This window comes from Carassius carassius, chromosome 35 (assembly GCF_963082965.1).
Source record: "Carassius carassius chromosome 35, fCarCar2.1, whole genome shotgun sequence".
Taxonomy (NCBI): Eukaryota; Metazoa; Chordata; class Actinopteri; order Cypriniformes; family Cyprinidae; genus Carassius; species Carassius carassius.
In genome coordinates, this window is record NC_081789.1 from 17,020,297 (window position 1) to 17,039,368 (window position 19,072).

Genomic DNA, 19,072 nt, shown 5'->3' on the forward strand with positions numbered 1-19,072 from the left:
TAAAGCTGCTGTTTATTGTCTGTGTTTGATTAAAATGACCAACCATTAGTAAAATAGCATAGCTATTAGTACTAAATTAAATAGGAAAAAATGAGAGCGTAGTCAAAAAGGTCAAGTGTAGTAAGAATGAAAGCATAATGACTGGCCCTTCTGTGAATGAAGCAATGATGAATAAGAGTCTTATACAGATCTCAAATTAAATCACTTGACCACTGAGCTTCATGAAACAGCATTTATGTAAATGGCGCAACAGAGAACAGTTACACAACCTCAATATGACAGCAGAATTGAACACAAAGAGCTGGTCATCTCTTGGGACGAATCTGACATTAAAATAAGAAAACCTAAGTAAACAATCATATCTTGAGCTAATACCTAGTAAATCTTAAGGTCAAATTTGTTGATAAATTCTTTTAAAGTCCATTTGTCATTTTCCACCTCCATTTTTTTAAAACGAGGATTATGGCACCTTCGGTATTAAGAGATTCTAACCCTTGCAAAAATACAATAAAATAAAACAAAACAGAACAACAACAACACAGAACTGAATTATCTGCTCTGTATTTTTCCATATACAATTCTAGTCACTTGTTTCATACAGTTCTAGTCAAATATGGTGTCTGAACGTGTGTGCGCATTCAGCATGATTAGACATTAATATTTAAGTTTGTCTCACACACATATCAGGAAGCTAAAGCCTTTTCAGCTCAATTTTCAAAAGCTTGTTAAAATATGTTGGACGCTTTGCAAGGGTTGGAGTTTTCTCAGCCAGAATGAGGCGGCGCTCATAAATACGTAGTGTTTTCTGTAAGCACATCCCATAATGCAGGTATGTGCCAATCCTCTTCACCTCAATATCCTGAGAAGCGCTTTGGGGGACTAAAATAGACTACAGAGGTTCGAATCTAAACAAAGGGTGTCTGTTCTGAACGTAAAGTGCCGATGAAGATGACGCTCATGTGAAATTGTCCGTTAGAAGTATCAAATGGTCTAATGCACAGGATACAGGACCTGACTTTTTGTCTGTCCAGCAGTCTTAGTGAGCGGGAAGACTCCACTCCCAGATTTCCAAAGGTGCAAATGTTTAACCCTAAAAGGAGATGTGGAACCTGTACAGTTCAGTCATTGTCGGAATGCATGTTTGATGCAAGTCGAAGAAAGAAACCCTCTGGCTGGCATTGTCAGCCGGAAAGCCCTGACCCCTTAGTCCGTTTTTGAGTTGTCTGGGTCAATTGAGAAGATACAAGTGCCTTGCATTTATCAGAATCCTTTTGAGTTTTTCGACGCATGTTGGCTGTGACTTTTTTTAAGTGGGGTGATTTTAGAGACATGCAAACACAGTCACACGCTCAGTCCAGTGTTTTACAACAGGTGGAAAGCAGATCCCTTTTCAGAGTCAATATTGCAGTCACATCACACGAGCTGTACTTTTCTAGCTTCTGTTTCGTCACCGCTGGATGCAGTTTTCCTGAATCGGGCTGAGGGACTGATGGGATGTGCGTGCTTTGAAGGGCCGAAGGACAGTTCAATGAAGGAAGTGGGATGTATAAGTCATATGAAAGATCTACTGGTCACATTTTCCACATCAGGACATCGTTCTGGAGCCATCTTTCTGGACCGGTCCAGGGAAGTAGGACAAGAGGGAGGAAATGGGTTGACCGGCAACACACGCTCTTGTATATCACACCTTAATTGAAATGCTCATTTGTTAAATCCTTCGCTCTGTTCAGTCAGGGGAGTGTTGCTCACCCTCCAGGGTGGATTTCTTGGAGAAGATGGGGGTGAAAGGAAGTGTTAAAGTTGGAAACCCTCCATGGGAGCCTCACACTGCTGGAAAAGGAACTGCTGCTGCTGGAGATCAACGGCAGGGGCCAGGGCCGGATCTTCATCCTCTGTGCTGAAGTAGCGCTCGATCAGGTCAAAAGCCTTCTGGTAGATCTCCTGGTTCTCATGGCCTTGTAGAAACTCCAGTTTGTCCAACCCTGATGGAAAGGAATAGGAAAAGGTTGTCTTTTTTATTTTTCTAGACCCATATATAAATGTTACACATATATTTTATAGGATATGTATTTTTTGTCTATATTTTGTTTTAATTGATTTTAGTTGTTAATTAAATATGTTATTAAATAATTATGTAAATAAAAAATTAAAAACGTGAAAACTCATTGTGAGATTCTGATCTTTGGAATTAAAGACGTTGGCAGGATTAACACTGCTTAACATTAACAAGGATTTATTGTAGAAAGGTTGGGATGTAATGAAGGTTCTGAAGACCCCAGAGAACCAATTACAGGCATATGATCAGCTAAGGATGAATGAAGAAAAAAAATATTCTTACTATATGACATTAAAACAACAGTAAATTACCGTAAATTGCTATTATTGGAATTTTTTTGTATACATTTTTTGTTATTGTTATTATTATTAAAATATGACTAAAATCATGCAGATAAAGAAATATATTACGAGGATAATAACAATGCAATAAAACAAATATCATCATTAACAATTTTTTTTATTTTACAGGACAACAGTAGAATTACAATATTAATATTCATGTCTGTCTTAATTTCTTTGCCTTTAAATATTAAACCACAAAACCTTTTTGGGCGGAATACTGCAGGAAGACCTTTTTTTACTGCATGTATATCCTGTACACTCAGACTTAATTTTTAAATTGTATTTATTTTTGGCACTAAATAGTTTGTCACTGGCAAAATCACTGGCACAAGTTGCCATTTCACATAAAAAAACATCTATCGTTCCACTATAATAATCATAATAATAATTACAATAATATATTGAATTTGATAGGTCTCTCTCCCATTGTCCTACAGCAACATTAAAATAGTGTAGATTAGTGTACAATGTTTTATAGTAATAATTTATTCCATTTAGTGTCCATTTCATGCTTTTAACATTTAATATTGGGAGTTTGATATGTAACTCATTTGCTAACTTAGCTACTATTTGTTAGGAGTAAATAGTAACTTTAACAACAGTAGTTACTTTTTTAAAGTAACATGCCCCACACTGGTCAAAACTTTTGGTGAAATAGTGTAGATACAGGGTAAAAAATAAAACCTTCTAGTGCTCATGTTTGTGCACGCTATAAATGTACACTACTAAAAACAATACATATACATTCACTGTACATAATTAAGTCACATGAGTATGATGAGTTATTATGCTTATGAGTGCACATTACAAGCGACCCAAACTCACAGTGCTTGCAGAGATGGTGTTTGTGTGGGGCATTAATTACTGTGAACCAAGCGGCTCAGAGACTATTAGTTTTCAGTGAATTTACACAATTCACATGGGTGGGTCATACTTCTCAGATCAAAAAATATGGAAATCCTTATAAATATGCGAAAATCAAATGCAAGTGTGATGACTAACATACCATACGCTTCTTCAATGAGGGCGCAGTAGGGATTGATTCCTCCTCCTCGTTTAGCTTCCAGCTCACCCAGTCTTAGGATGTTCTCCAAGCCATTCAGTGCCACCTGTACGATCTTCGAATCCATCAGAGTCAGGAGGTCACATAAGGGCTTGATGCAGCCAAGCTCAACAAGATGCCTGAGGAGAAGATTAAAGCATTAAAATGTGAAGCCGTCTTGGTTGCTGATGCAGAAATTGAGCTCATCACAAACTGTCACAGGGGACACAAGTTAACCTGTTAAGCCGCTTGTCCACCAGCGTCTCGATTTCTGACGCGACGTCAAAGCCCATTCATTTCCTATGGAACTACGTCAGGCAGCAAAAACGCCCCGCAAAGCATGATGGGTCGCGTCGCGTCGATTAGGTCAACAGCAGCGCATCAAAAAAGTATCTCGGTGGATACTTTATGCAAATGAGAGCGTCAAAATGCAGGGCAGCAGCCAATGGAAACTCGGCGGCGAGAATTTGTGTATGCCCGTTGCTATGGTTTCATACTTAAAGTTCCAGGCGCGAAAATGGAGGAAAAAGTAATTATTGCGGTCTCTAACTTTCCGGTTATATATGATTCCAGCCTGGACATATATAGAAATGTCCAGCTAAAAAAATGATGCCTGGAGAACTGCTGTCTCCCCTCTTCCAACGCAGGTACAACACCGCAATGCTGACCACCCGGTTCCTGATAGCGAGTCTTCGTCGTCGATCCATTGCAAAATGATAAATAAATGATAAAAAAGTATTTTTCCCCCACAATGACGTCCGTACATGTCCAGCCCACAAATTCCGCCCCCAAGCAGCGAAAACGTCACAGGGGTCGCGTCGGAACAAAAATTGATCTGACGCTGGTGGACAAGCAGCTTTAGCCAGCACCCCCCATTATGGGACTCACAGCTGAAAGTGCTCTACCTAGCTTATAATTGTAACAGTTTCCTACTTCAGTGTGTTACAAACATAATTTTGGTGTCTTTGGAAAGAAGACCCTTTGAGCTTTTTATCAACCAGATTTGATAATGCTCAAAAATATTAAAAGTTATAGACACTGAAGTGCATTGAATTTTTTTTACCACACTTAAATATTTTTTTTATTTGACGTAAAAATACATTAAATGAGTCCTGGAGCAATCTAGAAAAGTAATGGGTTGAAAGCCACATGTCTCATGAGTTTCTATTTCAAATCTGAATAAGATATCATGAAAAATGAGACTCCTGTAAATATTTCAAATAAGTGCTGATGGCCACTTATACAGATGGTAATAACACAAATGTGCCATACAGTAAATAATCCACTCTCTCTATTCATATAGACGTGTTCAATTTGATAGCCATGATCATTCAGTAATAGCGAGCTGATTTGGGCTGATTTGCACTCAAACAGATGGTAATCATGCAGATACATTCACATTCAACATAAAACACACTCTCACATTTATAAAAACTGTTGAGAAATAAAAGAAACAAAGAAAAAGGCGATCGTTATAAGTTCCGCCTCCATCAGCTGACAGGTGCGTCAGAGAGGGAGCGCCAAAATTCAAATATACTATCTTTCGTCTATCTTTCATTCATTGTTTTTTCCGGTGGATTGTCTCATTCTGTTTGTGACACTGTACGCTGCAAAACCATACCCTTTTTTTACTACAAAGACGCAGTTTCTGACCGTGAGTTATTCCATAACGAACACAAACAGTTCAGTAGCTGAAGAACTGAAACGTAAACAAAGGAATTTTGATCCATATTACAACGTTATTGATTCGTTGGACTAAACGTGCTCCATGAGATGTCGTTCAGTGGACCCTTACCTTCCTAACTAAACCGGAATTTACAGCTGTGGATGTGTTTATGACTCGTTATTACGACGGATCTGATATGTACATCGTTTCCATTGCTCATGTTTTTGTGTGTACTGCTTACACAAATGTAGCAAATACAGTCTGTATAAGCTTTCCATTGAAAAACCGATCTGTCGTCGATGTTTGAGGCTTAGATCTTTATAATGATACATAGATTGTCAAGATTAAATTTGTCCCGTTTCATTTAATCTATTCCTAAACACTGACACGTGCAAGTTGAGGGGCGTTCAGGACGAGGGCGTCGGGGTGCTGGCTAACAGGTTAACAGCAGGCTAAAGCAGTGATCTATCTTCTTACCTGATCTGCTCAGCAGAACCACCAGATGTGGCATTTGTGATGGCCCAGGCCGCCTCCTTCCTTGTACGGAACTCGGCTACTTGCAGAATATTAATCAACGGGGGGAGCAAGTCTGCATCCATCACCATCTGCAAAGATCAAAACAAAGATTGTGAGAAAGAAACAGACACTCAGGGCATTTACAGAGCTGTAGAGTATTCAATTTGTTCCGAAACAAGGACTTAAAATGTTTTAACAAATGACTTTCGGCATGCAGCATTTGGCTGTGGAAAAAAAAAAAGATCCTACATTGAAAAAAAAACTTGATATTAATTTTGAGTCTGTGAGTTCACCTACCAATGGTATGAGAGGAGAACAGCTTTCACTCTTAACCAAACGAACATTACTAGCCAATCAGAATTTTTTCGCAGCTCTGTTGAATCTGTTCACACATGATCTCTTAATGGTAAGTTAATGGTTGGTTATGATCATATTATGTATAGGCAGGCATATTACATTTATGTATTTTATTAGTGTTGTTCAATAAAACCATGTAATTACTTGGTTTTGATATTTTATTTGAGCCAATTATTATTGCCTCATCGTTAGTTTATATATAAATAGTCATACTAAAGCCTGGTGTCACTTATGTCTGTTTGTGTTACTAAAAAATATCAGATTACTCAGTTGTCAAAATAATCGGTAGATTACTTGATTAATCTCCTGATTAATCATTAATTACAGCCCTAGACTAGTTAAAATATTTCAAAATACAACTGCATAGTTTTACTTTTGTAATTAAAAGACAAATATTTTGTCATTGAAAATCTCTTAAAAATAGTATTGAAGTATTGTCTCGTCCTAGTGAACCAAGTATCTGTATTTGGTCTCATTTCGTGAGCTGTGAAGTGTTTTGTAACACCCCTAGTGTTGATAAGCGGTGATATAGCTAAGTGTATGATACAGCTTTCATTCTTCAGGTCAATCATATATTCATGAAAAAGGTCAGTTTGAATAAGGAAAGCAATAACTTTGCCATAATATCCTTTCAACTTATCCTGTTAAAGTTACTTTTTTTCATCTCAGAAATATATCCAGATTACGGTCCATGCATTCAACCAAACATTCATGTGTTAACTGTAAACATGCATGTACCTGTATTTGTGCACGGTTTCCAGCTGTGATATTGGAGATGGTCCAACATGCCTCTTTTTTAATAGATTCTTTTGGGCTACTCAGCAGGTGAAGAAGACTTTGCAAGGCAGAGCAGTTAAGAATAACCTGTTCGTGAGAAAAAAATTATAAATTTTACACCCTAAGCATGTAATGGCTACAACATTACTGTAGAGGACAAAAAAAAGTACAGTTGTTTTACCTGAGTCTGTAGGTCATCTCCTGTTACTATGTTCCCCACGGCTCTCAGAGCAGGAGACACCACCTTATATTCTGCATGTCTGGAAAACATGAAAACAACAGCTCAGAAAACTGTTGTCATTCTAAGGATTTGAAGTAGCACCCATAAAAATACAAAAGAGAGAAGCCATCTTAAAAGCCTAAGCCAGTGGTTCTCAACCTGTAGGGACTTGGGTCCAAAAGTGTGATTTTTAGACTTGAAAGGTCATATTAAGGAAATGAAATATTATAATTCATTCTGCATATTTATAACGAATATATATTTTTAAAGTTATGCCAAGCTCTAACATTATTTATCGGTATTCAGCCAATCACAAATGACTAAAAGAGTCATGGGCCTTCAAATATTGTTGTTGATAATTGGGTCTTGGAGTCACACTGGTTGAGAATCGCTGGATTAAATTATTCATTATTCTTTCCATCTGTTTTTCATGTCTTACAGCAGCAGCTCCACTAGTCTGCGGCAGACTCCTGAGTCGATAACAGCCTGGATCTTCTCATTGGGACCATCAGACAGATAAGAAAGAGCCCAGCATGCATCAGCCAAAATGTCGGTATCATTCACAAAGAGCAGCCAGGACAGAACGCTGAGACACGGCGACACCTGCATTAAAAAACAAATACAACTCAGATAAAGGTGTGTATTACTTAATTAGATTTAATTAAATTACTTAATAATCAAGTTAATATTGATTTATGTTGGTTTAATATTTTTCATTTCTTTTTTGTTTATTATACATTAATCAATGTCATTGTATCGTAAACAAAAATTAATTTACATTATCATTAAATTGTAAATCAACATTAACTTAATTAAGCATAATTATTAATAACATGTTCTAGCTTGAGCAAACATGACCACGATGACGTGTGCATGCCACCCACAGCAACAGCACTGAGGTTTGTAGCTCGCGAAATGAAGCAAGAACTGACTGTTTATGTGCTTGCTTATCATTTATCAGGCACTTTCATCTTTCATGCTCTCCTCATTTTCATTTACTAATTTGGAAGATGCTTTTATCCAAAGCAGTGCCAGAGTGTTTTGTACAATAACAGCTAATAGTTAAACGGATTCAGCCACTCTTACTGTAAAGATGGGCCTCTGGCTGTTAATAAATTATTTGCTTTAGTCAATTGTCTCAAGCTATAATAATGTGACAGTAGTTTGTGGGTTGCCCCTTCTTGCAATATTTAGATATCTCAACTTGAGCCTCAACTTTGTTTGCTCCACAAACACACACTAAAAATGTCTTATGCTTACCATGGCTACATTTATTTGATAAAAAAATTAAGTTAAAAAAGTAATGTGATGAAGTACATTTATAATTTACATTATCAACAGACATTAGGATTCTTTGATGAATTTAAATTGGAAAAAGAACAGAATTTTTAGTAACAGTTATCTACTGTAACACTATAAAAGTTTGTTTATATTTAACATGCCCTTGCTGAATAAAAGTATTGTTAAAAAAAAATTCATAACAAACTTTTGAATGGTACATTATAAGGCATTGTTATTTTAATTATTTAGCATTATTCAGTAATGTTACAAGTCCAATAACAACAAACCAATTTTTTTTTATGTCACAACTGTCACAAATGGCACAACTACTTTATTTAAATAAATTAAAAACTAAAGTTAATCTGTTTAAATCACTACAAGTGAATTTGTGCATCACAACATAAAGGTAACCTAAATGTAAAAAAGGGGGAAATGAGCTTGGCACAATTAAATATCCAATCCTATATATATTTATATATTAGGGGTGTAACGGTAGTGCTGGGCGGTTTGACCAAAAATGTATATACCGTTTTTTTTTTTCAAAATTATACCGGTTTTCCGGTTTATGATGTTTTTTTTTTTATGGTGTACAATGCATTTTCTGCTGGTTGATATTCCAAGACGTGCTTGCGGCTAAGGTGCTGGAGTAAATTGCTCGTGTTTTAGCCCGACAGCACTTGCATAAAATGGATATTATATATGCATAATCTGCCTGCAGTGCATATGCAGTCCGCAGCACGGACTCATTGTGCTTTCACACAGGACGTGTTTGCAGTCCACTACTGATCCGCGTCAGCTTAGTCCACAAACACATTTGTTCATTGTTTTGATTTCATATCATGTAAAAAAAAAAAAAAATTATATATATATATATATATATATATATATATATATATATATATATATATATATATATATATTTTTTTTTTTTTTATATATATATATATTTTTTTTTTCAGCATCGTAAGTCTTTTATCACAAAACAATCTTTCATATAGACATTAGTTTAAACTCAATAAATATAAACAACGCATTATTCATGCATTTGACTTCTAGGTTTGTATAATAAGCTGCTCAAGCAAGCGGCAAAACATTTAAACAATATTTAGCCTACTTGTTAAAATATTTAAAATTAAAACACCACAGACAGAAACAGTCTCGTGCATTTAAATCTTTATCACAAGCAATCCCACAGGTCTTAATGAACTTTGTTTTTCTGCTTCCATAAAAGTTAACATATTGTTTTCCTTGTTTATCTAAAAGTGCTCTTTTTCTTGTTTTAAACCTAGCCAAAAACCCATGTGACTGCGTTTCCATGTCAATCCATGTTCATTTTTCCCGCAAACAATGCGCTTTCACTTTAATTCAGCGCCTGCAGCACAGCAAAAATAGACTATTTGTGAAACAGGCATTATAACGTAACACCAGAGCACTGCTGAGTTTACCCTCACCACGCCTCGCAGTCGCTACTTAGAAGTGCAACATTGTAAAGGGTCCGTCTGAAACAGTGTCCCGCGGCCGCAGCGCAACATAACGTTCGTTCCGAACGCTGAGTAATTAAATACACCGGTATGGCGGTACAGTCAAAATAAACATCGTAACGAAAATATACACCGGTTTTCGGTATGAACCGGTTTACCGCCCAGCACTATGTAACGGTATGCAAAAATCACGGTTCGGTAGGTACCTCGGTTTTAAAGTCATGGTTCGGTTCATTTTCGGTACAGTAAGGGAAAGAAATGCAAACATTAAACTGCAGGTTGTTTATTACTATAAACTTTTTTTTTAACAATGTTTACACTTTTTAAAAAAACTTTTTAATAATATATATATAAAATAAAAAAAAGAATAAGAAATAAAATACTGCTGCAAAGTTCTCCACTAAATAAAATACTCTCAGTCTCAAACCAATATCACATAAATGAAAAATATAAAATATATATATAACTTATCCAAAGTGTAAAGTGCATCATCAACAGTTTCAGTTTTTAGACCTGCTCACATTTCGTTATTGCGTTGGACCGATCGGAATTAAGAGCAAAGGTCTGTTTAAATGCTGACGGGAGCTGCGTTTGAATTACAATCGTTTTGTAGCTGTAACGCAACTGACACGCAGCAGAAACGCCACGCTCACACGCCAGTGTGTCACCGGCCTTAGAATCAGCTGCAGGGCGGGATTTGCACTGAACGCGGAGACTTCTGCCACTTAATATGTCCGTTTGGAAACACGAAAATCTACCTATGGTTCCGCACACAAAATATTGCATTCGGTTATTCGGTACACACGTGCACTGTACCGAAAGCCCTGTACCGAAACGGTCCGGTACGAATACACGTACCGTTACACTCCTAATATATATATATATATTAGTGCTGTCAAATGATTAATAGGGAGTAATCTCATCTAAAACAAAAGTTTTGTTTACAAAATATATGTATGTGCACTGTGTATTTATTATGCATATATAAACACACACATGCATGTATACATTTCAGAAGTTGTGGCCTAATGGTTAGAGAGTCGGACTCCCAATCGAAAGGTTGTGAGTTCGAGTCCCGGGCCGGCAGGAATTGTGGGTGGGGGGAGTGCATGTACAGTTCTCTCTCCACCTTCAATACCATGACTTAGGTGCCCCTGAGCAAGGCATCGAACCCCCAACTGCTCCCCGGGCGCCGCAGCATAAATGGCTGCCCACTGCTCCGGGTGTGTGCTCACAGTGTGTGTGTGTGTGTGTGTGTGTGTTCACTGCTCTGTGTGTGTGCACTTTGGATGGGTTAAACGCAGAGCACAAATTCCGAGTATGGGTCACCATACTTGGCTGAATGTCACTTCACTTTCACTTCACTTTCAGAAAAATATGTTTCTATATTAAATATTTATTTATAATAAATATTTTATGAATATAAATATGAACATGTAAATACATGTAATTTTATTTCAAAAAACATACTGTATGTGTGTGTATTTATATATACATAATAAATATACACAACACATATATTATGCAAACAAAAACTTTTATTTTGTATGCAGTTAATCATTTGACAGCACACTACTTATATTATCTATCTATATATATATATATAGAGAGAGAGAGATAATATTGTCCATTTCTAGAAATCTACTTTGGAACAATGTATGTTGTAAAAATCACTCATCACTACATAATGTGTACTGAACTGCATGGAAACAAAAGGAGGTGACTTTTACCTTGGCAAAATCTGGGGGTGGGTTTTTCCCCCTGCACAGGTTAGACAGAGCCCAAACTGCATTCCTCATCATAGTCAGACGGTTTTGTTTAGCCAACAACCTGAGAATGAGAATTTGCATCATTAGAATAACTACTCAACAGTACAGTTGTTCGAAAACAAATGGTTGCATGACTTACTGTACTAAAGAGGGTAGAATATTGCAGTCCAGAACATAGTCCCTGCACTCAGTGCTGTCACCTGCAATATTGCCTAAAGCCCACACTGCCTGCAGTGCAAAAAGACAGTTTCAATCACAGTTAGTCCTATTTTTTTTTTTAATACCTATCTGGATCCATTTGTGCGCCTTCAGCAAGATGCTCACCTGTTCCTGTACATCCTCGAAATCTGAGCTGAGCATCTCAATGAAAATGGGCACCGCCCCAGCCTGGATGACCACGCGTGTCTGGTGGGATGTTCCTGAGGCGATGTTAGTCAGAACCCATGCTGCTTCAAACTACACAGAGACAAAACGCCTGTCATCATACTACAGAAAAGCATTCACTAATGCACCATTCTAGAGCCAAGAGGATTAAATGAAGATAGCAAGGACACTTGCAGAATATACACATTCCAATAGTGTGAGCATGTGCTGGGAGAGATCCATGCCGGATGACTCACTGTCTCACTGCTCTAACTTACGGGATATGTCTGCAGGCTGTTCTTCTGCTTCTAAGGCTGTATGGTTCATTTTAATATCACTTAGATACAGCATGCTGGGCTCACCTGTAGCGTGCAGTTCTCTCTTCTTTTCAGGAACTCAACAAATCGCTCCACGACACCAGAGGTGGCAATAACCTCATCAATAGGGGGATTAGGCTCTAATGGAGAGTTAAAAATGGAATTAGCATTGTTTTCTCATAAATGTGATTATGCAAATGCACGAATTTCAGTCTTCGGGGTCTTTCACCTTTAGATAAGAGCTTTCTGAAGCGCTGTGTTCCTATGAGCTGTTGCTCTGGGGAACTGGAGAAGATCATCTGTATCATGTCCTCAGAAATAACACTTCCCTTTGATGATGGAAAGACAGAAATGAGAATAATCTATTCTAGATTTTTTTCACTGATAAGTAAAACACTATGACTAGCAATTTTTTTTATCTTTCTCACTGTGATTTGGTCCATATTGTTGGCCTGTGATTCCAGGTATCCACTGTCTGACATTCCATCATCCTCCAGTGTTCCATCCTCCTGCACTGTGGCCACATTTCTGCGCTTGAACAGCTGAAAGAACACAAGCTCTCAGCTCACTGTGCTCAATAAAAATACCAACATGCGCCACATATCAGTACTAATGTTGCACTTCTTTTCTTTGAAGGAGCAAGCGAGCTATGTTTTTATTATTGTTAAAATATTCTCTCCTGTATCGTATCTGTAGGATGATTCTCTTAAACATTGTAAATACTGTGATTTTAATAAGATGTTACTGTTTTAGTATTTGAGAGTATATATATATATATATATATATATATATATATATATATATAGTATTATATACATACATACAGTATGTGTGAATAAATACATACATGTGAACAAACTAGAAAAACAACAACATCAGAGTACAATAACTATATACAAAGCAAATATCCACAAATCCACTCTTATATCTCCAATTCTCCTACTTGTTCATCTTTCTTTTGTTTGCGAAGTTGGAGGCCCTCTTCCTCCCTCCTCCTCCTCATCTCATCCGTGTTGAGTGATTTGTTTTTATAGCTTTTGAGACGCGCATTGTCCTTCCCCTGACTCATGATGTTGCCTGCTGGAAAGAGATGATCAAAGCAAGATGAGCACAAGAGAAGTCACCAAGACTCAATAGTTAAAATAGTTGCTTGATCTCAGCTAGATGACAGGCTTTGAGAGATCATTTAATGTCACTTGTTTCTATCAGCAGTGGACACATACAACAATCATAATGCCAGATATGCATGAACATCGGTTGTTTGTGACATAACTAATCTGACAGCAGCAAAAATAGAGAATATTAATTTAGTCAGAGCTGTAACATACTAAAATGACCATTCAGTCACTTAAATGCTGGGTTAAACTAAAAAAAATATATATGTTGAGGTTTTGTGTCAATGTAGCCAGAGCTCGGCTCCTTTCAATCATTCTCTTGCAAATAAAAACAGTCGAAATCAAGAAGATAAAGAATTATGAAACGGAAGTAGCAATAGGTTTTTTCTTCTGTACTGTGGGTATCAGACTGTTAACGGGTTCAGAAATCAGAAAATAAAGTATAGTCTGGTGACTGGATGGTTCTATCCATCGGTTGTTGACTGGATTTTGAGATGTGGGCACTTTAAAGTGAAGGCAGAAGATGATTTTGGGCTTTTTTGCTTCCATGACACTTTTTCATACTAGTGGAAAGAAACCACGCAAAATAAAGTTTTTTTTTTAAATAACACTTTATCTATTTGCTTCTGTAAATTTCAATTTCTTTGATAAGGCTGTTTTCTCAAAATTATTTTTCTTTCCTTTTTTCTCGTGCATCTCTACTTCAGTAGAACTTAAACCAAACTCAATTTTATTCCTTTCTATATTATGATGGTTTTTACAGAGGGTTTTGTCTATATATATCATTCATATAAAATTTAATTCTTAAAAACAACAACAAAAATGTATTGTAATTGTATATTAATTGTAATTTTTTTGTCATTTTTGTCCACCTGTTGACATTATTTTTATTTATTTGTGGAGTGATAAAATAATTCTAAATGGTAAAAACCTTTATTTGTCAATTTTTTGACCTAATATGTTAGCAAAAAAAAGAAAAAAAGAAAAGAAATAACCTGGTTTTATCTAATGTTCAGTTTGCTGTTTTGGAAATGTGTTCAAATAAGTGAATATTTAATTAAACTTGGCCACATATACATAATTAAGCATAATATTTCAGAAATGCAAAGTCGTTGTTTTATTGTAACGTTATTGTGACTAACCAACTGGGGAAGTACAGTGACATCTATTAGTTATAATTTTACTTTATTCACTTGTGGCGTTTTGCCTTCAATGACTAAAAAGAATATTAAGATATAAGCAAGAAACGTATCTTGCCTGGATCTGACAGTGTCTTTAACCCGCTTCTCACTGGCAGAGGCGCTTGAGCCCGCAGTGAAGGGGAACGACCCATCCAACCATCTCCAGCTAAAAACACCCCGCCAAACACCACAATCCAAACGTACATAGCGCTAGTGACGCGGAGACGATCGATTCAAGTCAATACATTTCATTTTAGCTCCTCAAATGGTCGTGATCATCGACTGAAACGCCGGTTTGCTGGTAATATCGTCTTAACGCCAGACTCGCCTCCCCCTCCCAGATCTGCGCAGCAGCCTCTGTTAGCTCCCCTGCTAACCCACCCGACAAGGTTGTCAGACTGCTGGCTTGTATTATGTTTTAATATTTTTACCTTTTAAATTGAACAACATATTGATGGAATAAAACCACTAAAACACACATAATCCACAGTGGCGCACTGACCTGTCAAAATTGTCTCGTTTATCCCTGCGTCGTTTAAGCTGCTAGCCCTTGTGCCTCAGCCGGTAAAGTGAAACAGAGCATGCGCACTGGGAGAGGACATCGTGTGCGAAGCGCATGTCTGCTTCTCGATGGAACGAACCGTGTTGCCATGTCCACTTATAATAAACCCTGTGTTTTTTCCTTTTTTTTTCATAATGGAGCTTAAAAATATGGATAATCGCGGGGTGGACAGATGTTTTGAGTTTATGTAGGACAACGAAACGCATCTCGGCTTGCTTGTGCTTTATGACCTCTGTATCAAATAAATAAAGTTGAAATTAATAGCCCACTGATCGCATCTGTCACATATGCTCACTTGCATAGCCTAAATTATGAGCTATACATTATACAATTATTATTATTCGATTTAAACTTTTTTATTTTTCTTTAGTCCCCTGCCCAAATTATGCATACGTGCACGAATTAAAGATATATTATTTAAAGAGAGAGAGAGAGACAGACGTGTGCTTGTACACATACGTACACATAGCCTACACACATTATTATGGTTTACTATGGTCTTATCTTTTTTTTCAAGAAGGTGTTTTTTCCAGCAAGATCTGGCAATACTGAGTAACGAGGTTTAGTCTTCTTCGCTGCACTGTATCATATGTTGAATGTTTCTCTTTTTACACTACAAAGATTGGCTTAATCTATGTAGCCAACGGGAAAAAAGTCTAAAATAAAGTAAAAACTATATTTAAATGAAGTATTCTTTAACATATAATAAAGATTTCGTATAATACAGAGTTTAACCAAGTAAAAAAAAATGTATGTCACACATTTTTGGAAAACTAAGAGTCATTAATAATGGGGATCTGGCAACCTGAATAAAATAATGCGATGCGCAACACTGCTATGTTGTTTTATCTCATGAATCCCTTAGCGCTGCTGTACATTATAGACTTCACAACAGATATAGCCCTATTTAATTACCAGTCAAATATATCTCATATTGTCTCATCCTTCCTGGAAATATCCTCCAGGTGTCTTTCACATGTCGCTAGAGGGCAGCAGATAATCTGTCTTGTCTTCTCTCGTAAAGACAGGTATAATAGACAGGCCGACTTTTCATTTGCACTGTCATTGTTACTGCACCAGTGATGGTATCTCTTCAGGTGTTACGTAGTTTGTGCGTGTTTGCTATCATTAAACCTGTTTATCATGGTAGAGTTATCTGATCATGTGGACTGAAGACTTCAACCGTCAATCACAGTGGCGGACAACCTGATCCAGGTAAAGCTGCTGGTGGAAGAGGCACTTCATCCTCCCAAAATAAGTGGATTTAATTATTGCAGATAAAACTGATCATCTTTTGCAAGACATTATACATTTTAGAGGCCGTATTTCAGTGAAGTCTGCAATGTCAGGTAAAGGGTGATTTAGATACTTTAGATGTTTTTTTCCAATTCCAATTTTTTTTAAGATATTCACGAAAAACACACATCTGAGGATGCAATCTTTCAAGTGAATTAATTAATATATATATTTATTTATAGTTTGTGAATACATTTATATATTTACTGTCTTTTTATTTATATACTTTTTAGTAATTAATTCATTGTCATTGTAAATATTTAGCTTTTTATTTATACATTTAAGTCAAATATAAGTTACTTCATATAAACAAGACATAGTTTAGTAAAGTCTGCTTTGTCAAGTAAAGGGTCATTGATTATATAGGAATCTTGGACTTTGGTTCAATCCCCAATTATCTCTAAAAAAAATACCATGATATTCACAAAAACACACATCAAAGTATGTGATCTTTTAAGTTAATTCTCTCGTTCATTCATTCATTCATTGTCATTTATTTTAGTTGTTGTTTAATTTAGAGGAGGGGTGGTGTAAAATAATTACAATACATAGTTATAATTAAGAAATACCAGTGTTTATAATATTGACTATTATTATTATTATTTACTTAATTGTAATTTCATTTATTTGTCATTTCATTTATAAATTGAGTCCAAAAGCTACAGTATATTTAAAGGAACCATTTATTAACATGATAAACGATAAAGAGACTGTGATGTCATGTATAAACTGCAATTTATTAGGCTATATAGGAACTCTGGACTTTGGTCCAGTTCCCAATTATCTCTACTTATATTCTTGAATAACACATGTCAAAGTATGCCCTCTTTTCGATGAATGAATGGATTTATTTATTGATTTACTATGTTTTAAAGCAGTCAGTAATTATTCATGGACTGCATTGTGCTTTAAAATGTGGTCAATTGTACTGACTTAACCACTTAGCAATTGTTTTGTTCTGTTTTTGCTTCTGCTTATTATAGCAAAACAATTGTTTAACTTGTCTTTTGTATCCCTCTAACCAAACTCACAGCCTTTATGTGTCTACTAACGATGAAAAGCAGGATTCTTTGGCAAAAATCTTGTTTTTATGTTGCATGATTTTGAATTAATGAACATACAATAGAATATCAACTCATTTTGATTCATTTTCACATTTTCAGCATCAGTTGTGACATACGAACAGCTCAAAGCTATGCTGGCCAATCACAGTGTGCAGCTTTTTGATGTCAGGAATCCGGATGAATTCCAGGCTGGCCGGATTCCCGATTCTGTCAACATTCCTTGTAAGTCACTACTAAAGTGAAGAATCAGTGTTTCTTGTTTCAGTATGCACAATCACTCTCAGTTGTTTATGTGTCTCTCAGTGGGACAGCTTGAGGAGTCACTGAAACTCCCATCACTACAGTTTCAACAGCAATTTGGGGTGAAAGCCCCTAAAAAGGAAGACAATGACATAGTTTTCCATTGCCGAAGTGGGAAAAGGAGTTTGACTGCTCTTGAAATCGCTCATCGTCTGGGATTCTCTAAGTATTGAAAACATACATACTGATCTCATTATAAGCCCAGAACTCATAACATGTGGATGTTTGAATTAATGAAATATTCCTTGTTGTTAGAGGATCAACTTGTTTTCTTGGTCTTTTCAGGGCACGGCATTATGCAGGTGGATACATTAACTGGGAAGAGCATGAGAAGAAGTAACAGGACAAATTGAGCCGCATTTTAAAATCACTTTATATTACTTTAACTGAACCTTTAATCTGGACCTATTTCTGGACTGTAAAAACAAATGTGAATATATATATATATATGTTTACAAATCTGCTTTATTAAAATGTTTTTAAAAGGCTCTTGCTTGATTCTTCACTGGACCATTTTTGGGGAAATTCTGTCACGCTGTCTAGTCTCTGTTTCCCTGGGTGTCCACTAGTGGGCTCACTTCCCCTTAGGCACTTCACCATAGGCACTAGTATTCCAATAGTCTTGTCCTGTCATCACAGTAATTGCACTCCTGCTAATTGCACCAGGTGCATTCACTTAATTGTCATTAGCCTCCCTATAAATACCTGTCTTTCCATGTTGTCTGTATGGAGTCCTTACCTTTCGTGTTTCCAGTCTTCTCATCCTCCGAGATTCCTCATTGTCTTCTCGTCCTCCGAGACCCCTCGTTTTCCGAGTTCCCTTTCCTGTCCCTTTCCTTTGTTTATTTGTTTTGGACTGCCTTTTTGGTTTTGACCTTGGCTGTGTTTGATAACGATTTGGATTACCCTATATTAAATAAATATCTGCAATTGGATCTACTCTCTCCTGTGTCTCACTGAATACGATCGTCACAAATTCTGACAGATGAAACTGACAATCTTTTCATATTTTGCTATTTACAACTATATAAATCTGAATGACTTAGTGTATTGGAGTTGCTTTTAAAATAGAATAATAACACATTAATTATTATCATTATATTAATTATATTTAATTTATCAGAAAACGGATGGAGCAAACCTATTTCAGATAAATAATGAAAAATTGCTCCTTCATATTTAATCAAGCGACTGGACATTTTTGGACTGTAAAAAATGTGATTATATATGCATACAAATGTGCTTAATTCAAATAATGAAAAAATAATCGGTACAAATTTATTTTGGATAACCTGGCAATAGAAGCTAAAATTAAATGTTGATGGTTTAAGCTAATGAAACTGACAATATTTTCATATTTTGCCA

The 19,072-nt window shown here is 36.3% G+C and overlaps 3 protein-coding genes and 1 long non-coding RNA gene across 6 annotated transcripts in view; 2 read left to right on the forward strand and 2 right to left on the reverse strand.

Annotated features, from left to right (window-relative positions):
• The window catches only part of nktr (natural killer cell triggering receptor), a 150,688-nt gene extending 145,443 nt beyond the window's left edge, over nucleotides 1–5,245 (reverse strand). The window contains exon 1 of the mRNA XM_059524639.1: nucleotides 5,242–5,245. The gene's annotated coding sequence lies outside the window, so the exon portion shown is untranslated. The remainder of the gene's footprint in view (nucleotides 1–5,241) is intronic.
• Nucleotides 219–15,103, reverse strand: kpna1 (karyopherin alpha 1 (importin alpha 5)). Its single transcript, XM_059524655.1, is given in 15 exon segments — nucleotides 219–1,982; nucleotides 3,407–3,582; nucleotides 5,586–5,713; nucleotides 6,720–6,845; nucleotides 6,940–7,018; nucleotides 7,418–7,581; nucleotides 11,471–11,570; nucleotides 11,649–11,737; nucleotides 11,834–11,965; nucleotides 12,235–12,329; nucleotides 12,419–12,518; nucleotides 12,618–12,731; nucleotides 13,133–13,269; nucleotides 14,988–15,030; nucleotides 15,032–15,103. Coding segments are annotated over 15 exon segments (1,743 nt in total). The 3' UTR covers nucleotides 219–1,794.
• On the forward strand, nucleotides 7,477–12,798 carry LOC132116093 (uncharacterized). The gene is made up of 2 exons (XR_009425599.1): nucleotides 7,477–7,614; nucleotides 12,654–12,798. It is a non-coding gene; the product is annotated as an uncharacterized LOC132116093 (long non-coding RNA).
• On the forward strand, nucleotides 14,306–18,111 carry si:ch211-161h7.8 (thiosulfate:glutathione sulfurtransferase). 3 transcript variants are annotated; one of them, XM_059524670.1, is made up of 4 exons: nucleotides 14,306–14,874; nucleotides 17,507–17,629; nucleotides 17,711–17,873; nucleotides 17,993–18,111. In XM_059524670.1, the coding sequence occupies exons 2-4, from the start codon at nucleotides 17,539–17,541 to the stop codon at nucleotides 18,045–18,047; spliced, it is 309 nt and encodes a 102-aa protein (XP_059380653.1). In that variant the 5' UTR covers nucleotides 14,306–14,874; nucleotides 17,507–17,538; the 3' UTR covers nucleotides 18,048–18,111. The 3 variants fall into 3 exon arrangements, with proteins under 3 accessions (XP_059380653.1, XP_059380654.1, XP_059380652.1); XM_059524671.1 differs by lacking the exon at nucleotides 14,306–14,874 and adding an exon at nucleotides 15,754–16,262; XM_059524669.1 differs by lacking the exon at nucleotides 14,306–14,874 and adding an exon at nucleotides 15,755–16,396.
• The last annotated feature ends 961 nt before the right edge of the window (nucleotides 18,112–19,072 follow it).

Coding starts and splice junctions, on each gene's coding strand:
- si:ch211-161h7.8 (XM_059524669.1), top strand. Junction 17,630..17,710: donor CGATTCTGTCAACATTCCTT/GTAAGTCACTAC, acceptor TGTGTCTCTCAG/TGGGACAGCTTGAGGAGTCA. Junction 17,874..17,992: donor CATCGTCTGGGATTCTCTAA/GTATTGAAAACA, acceptor TGGTCTTTTCAG/GGCACGGCATTATGCAGGTG.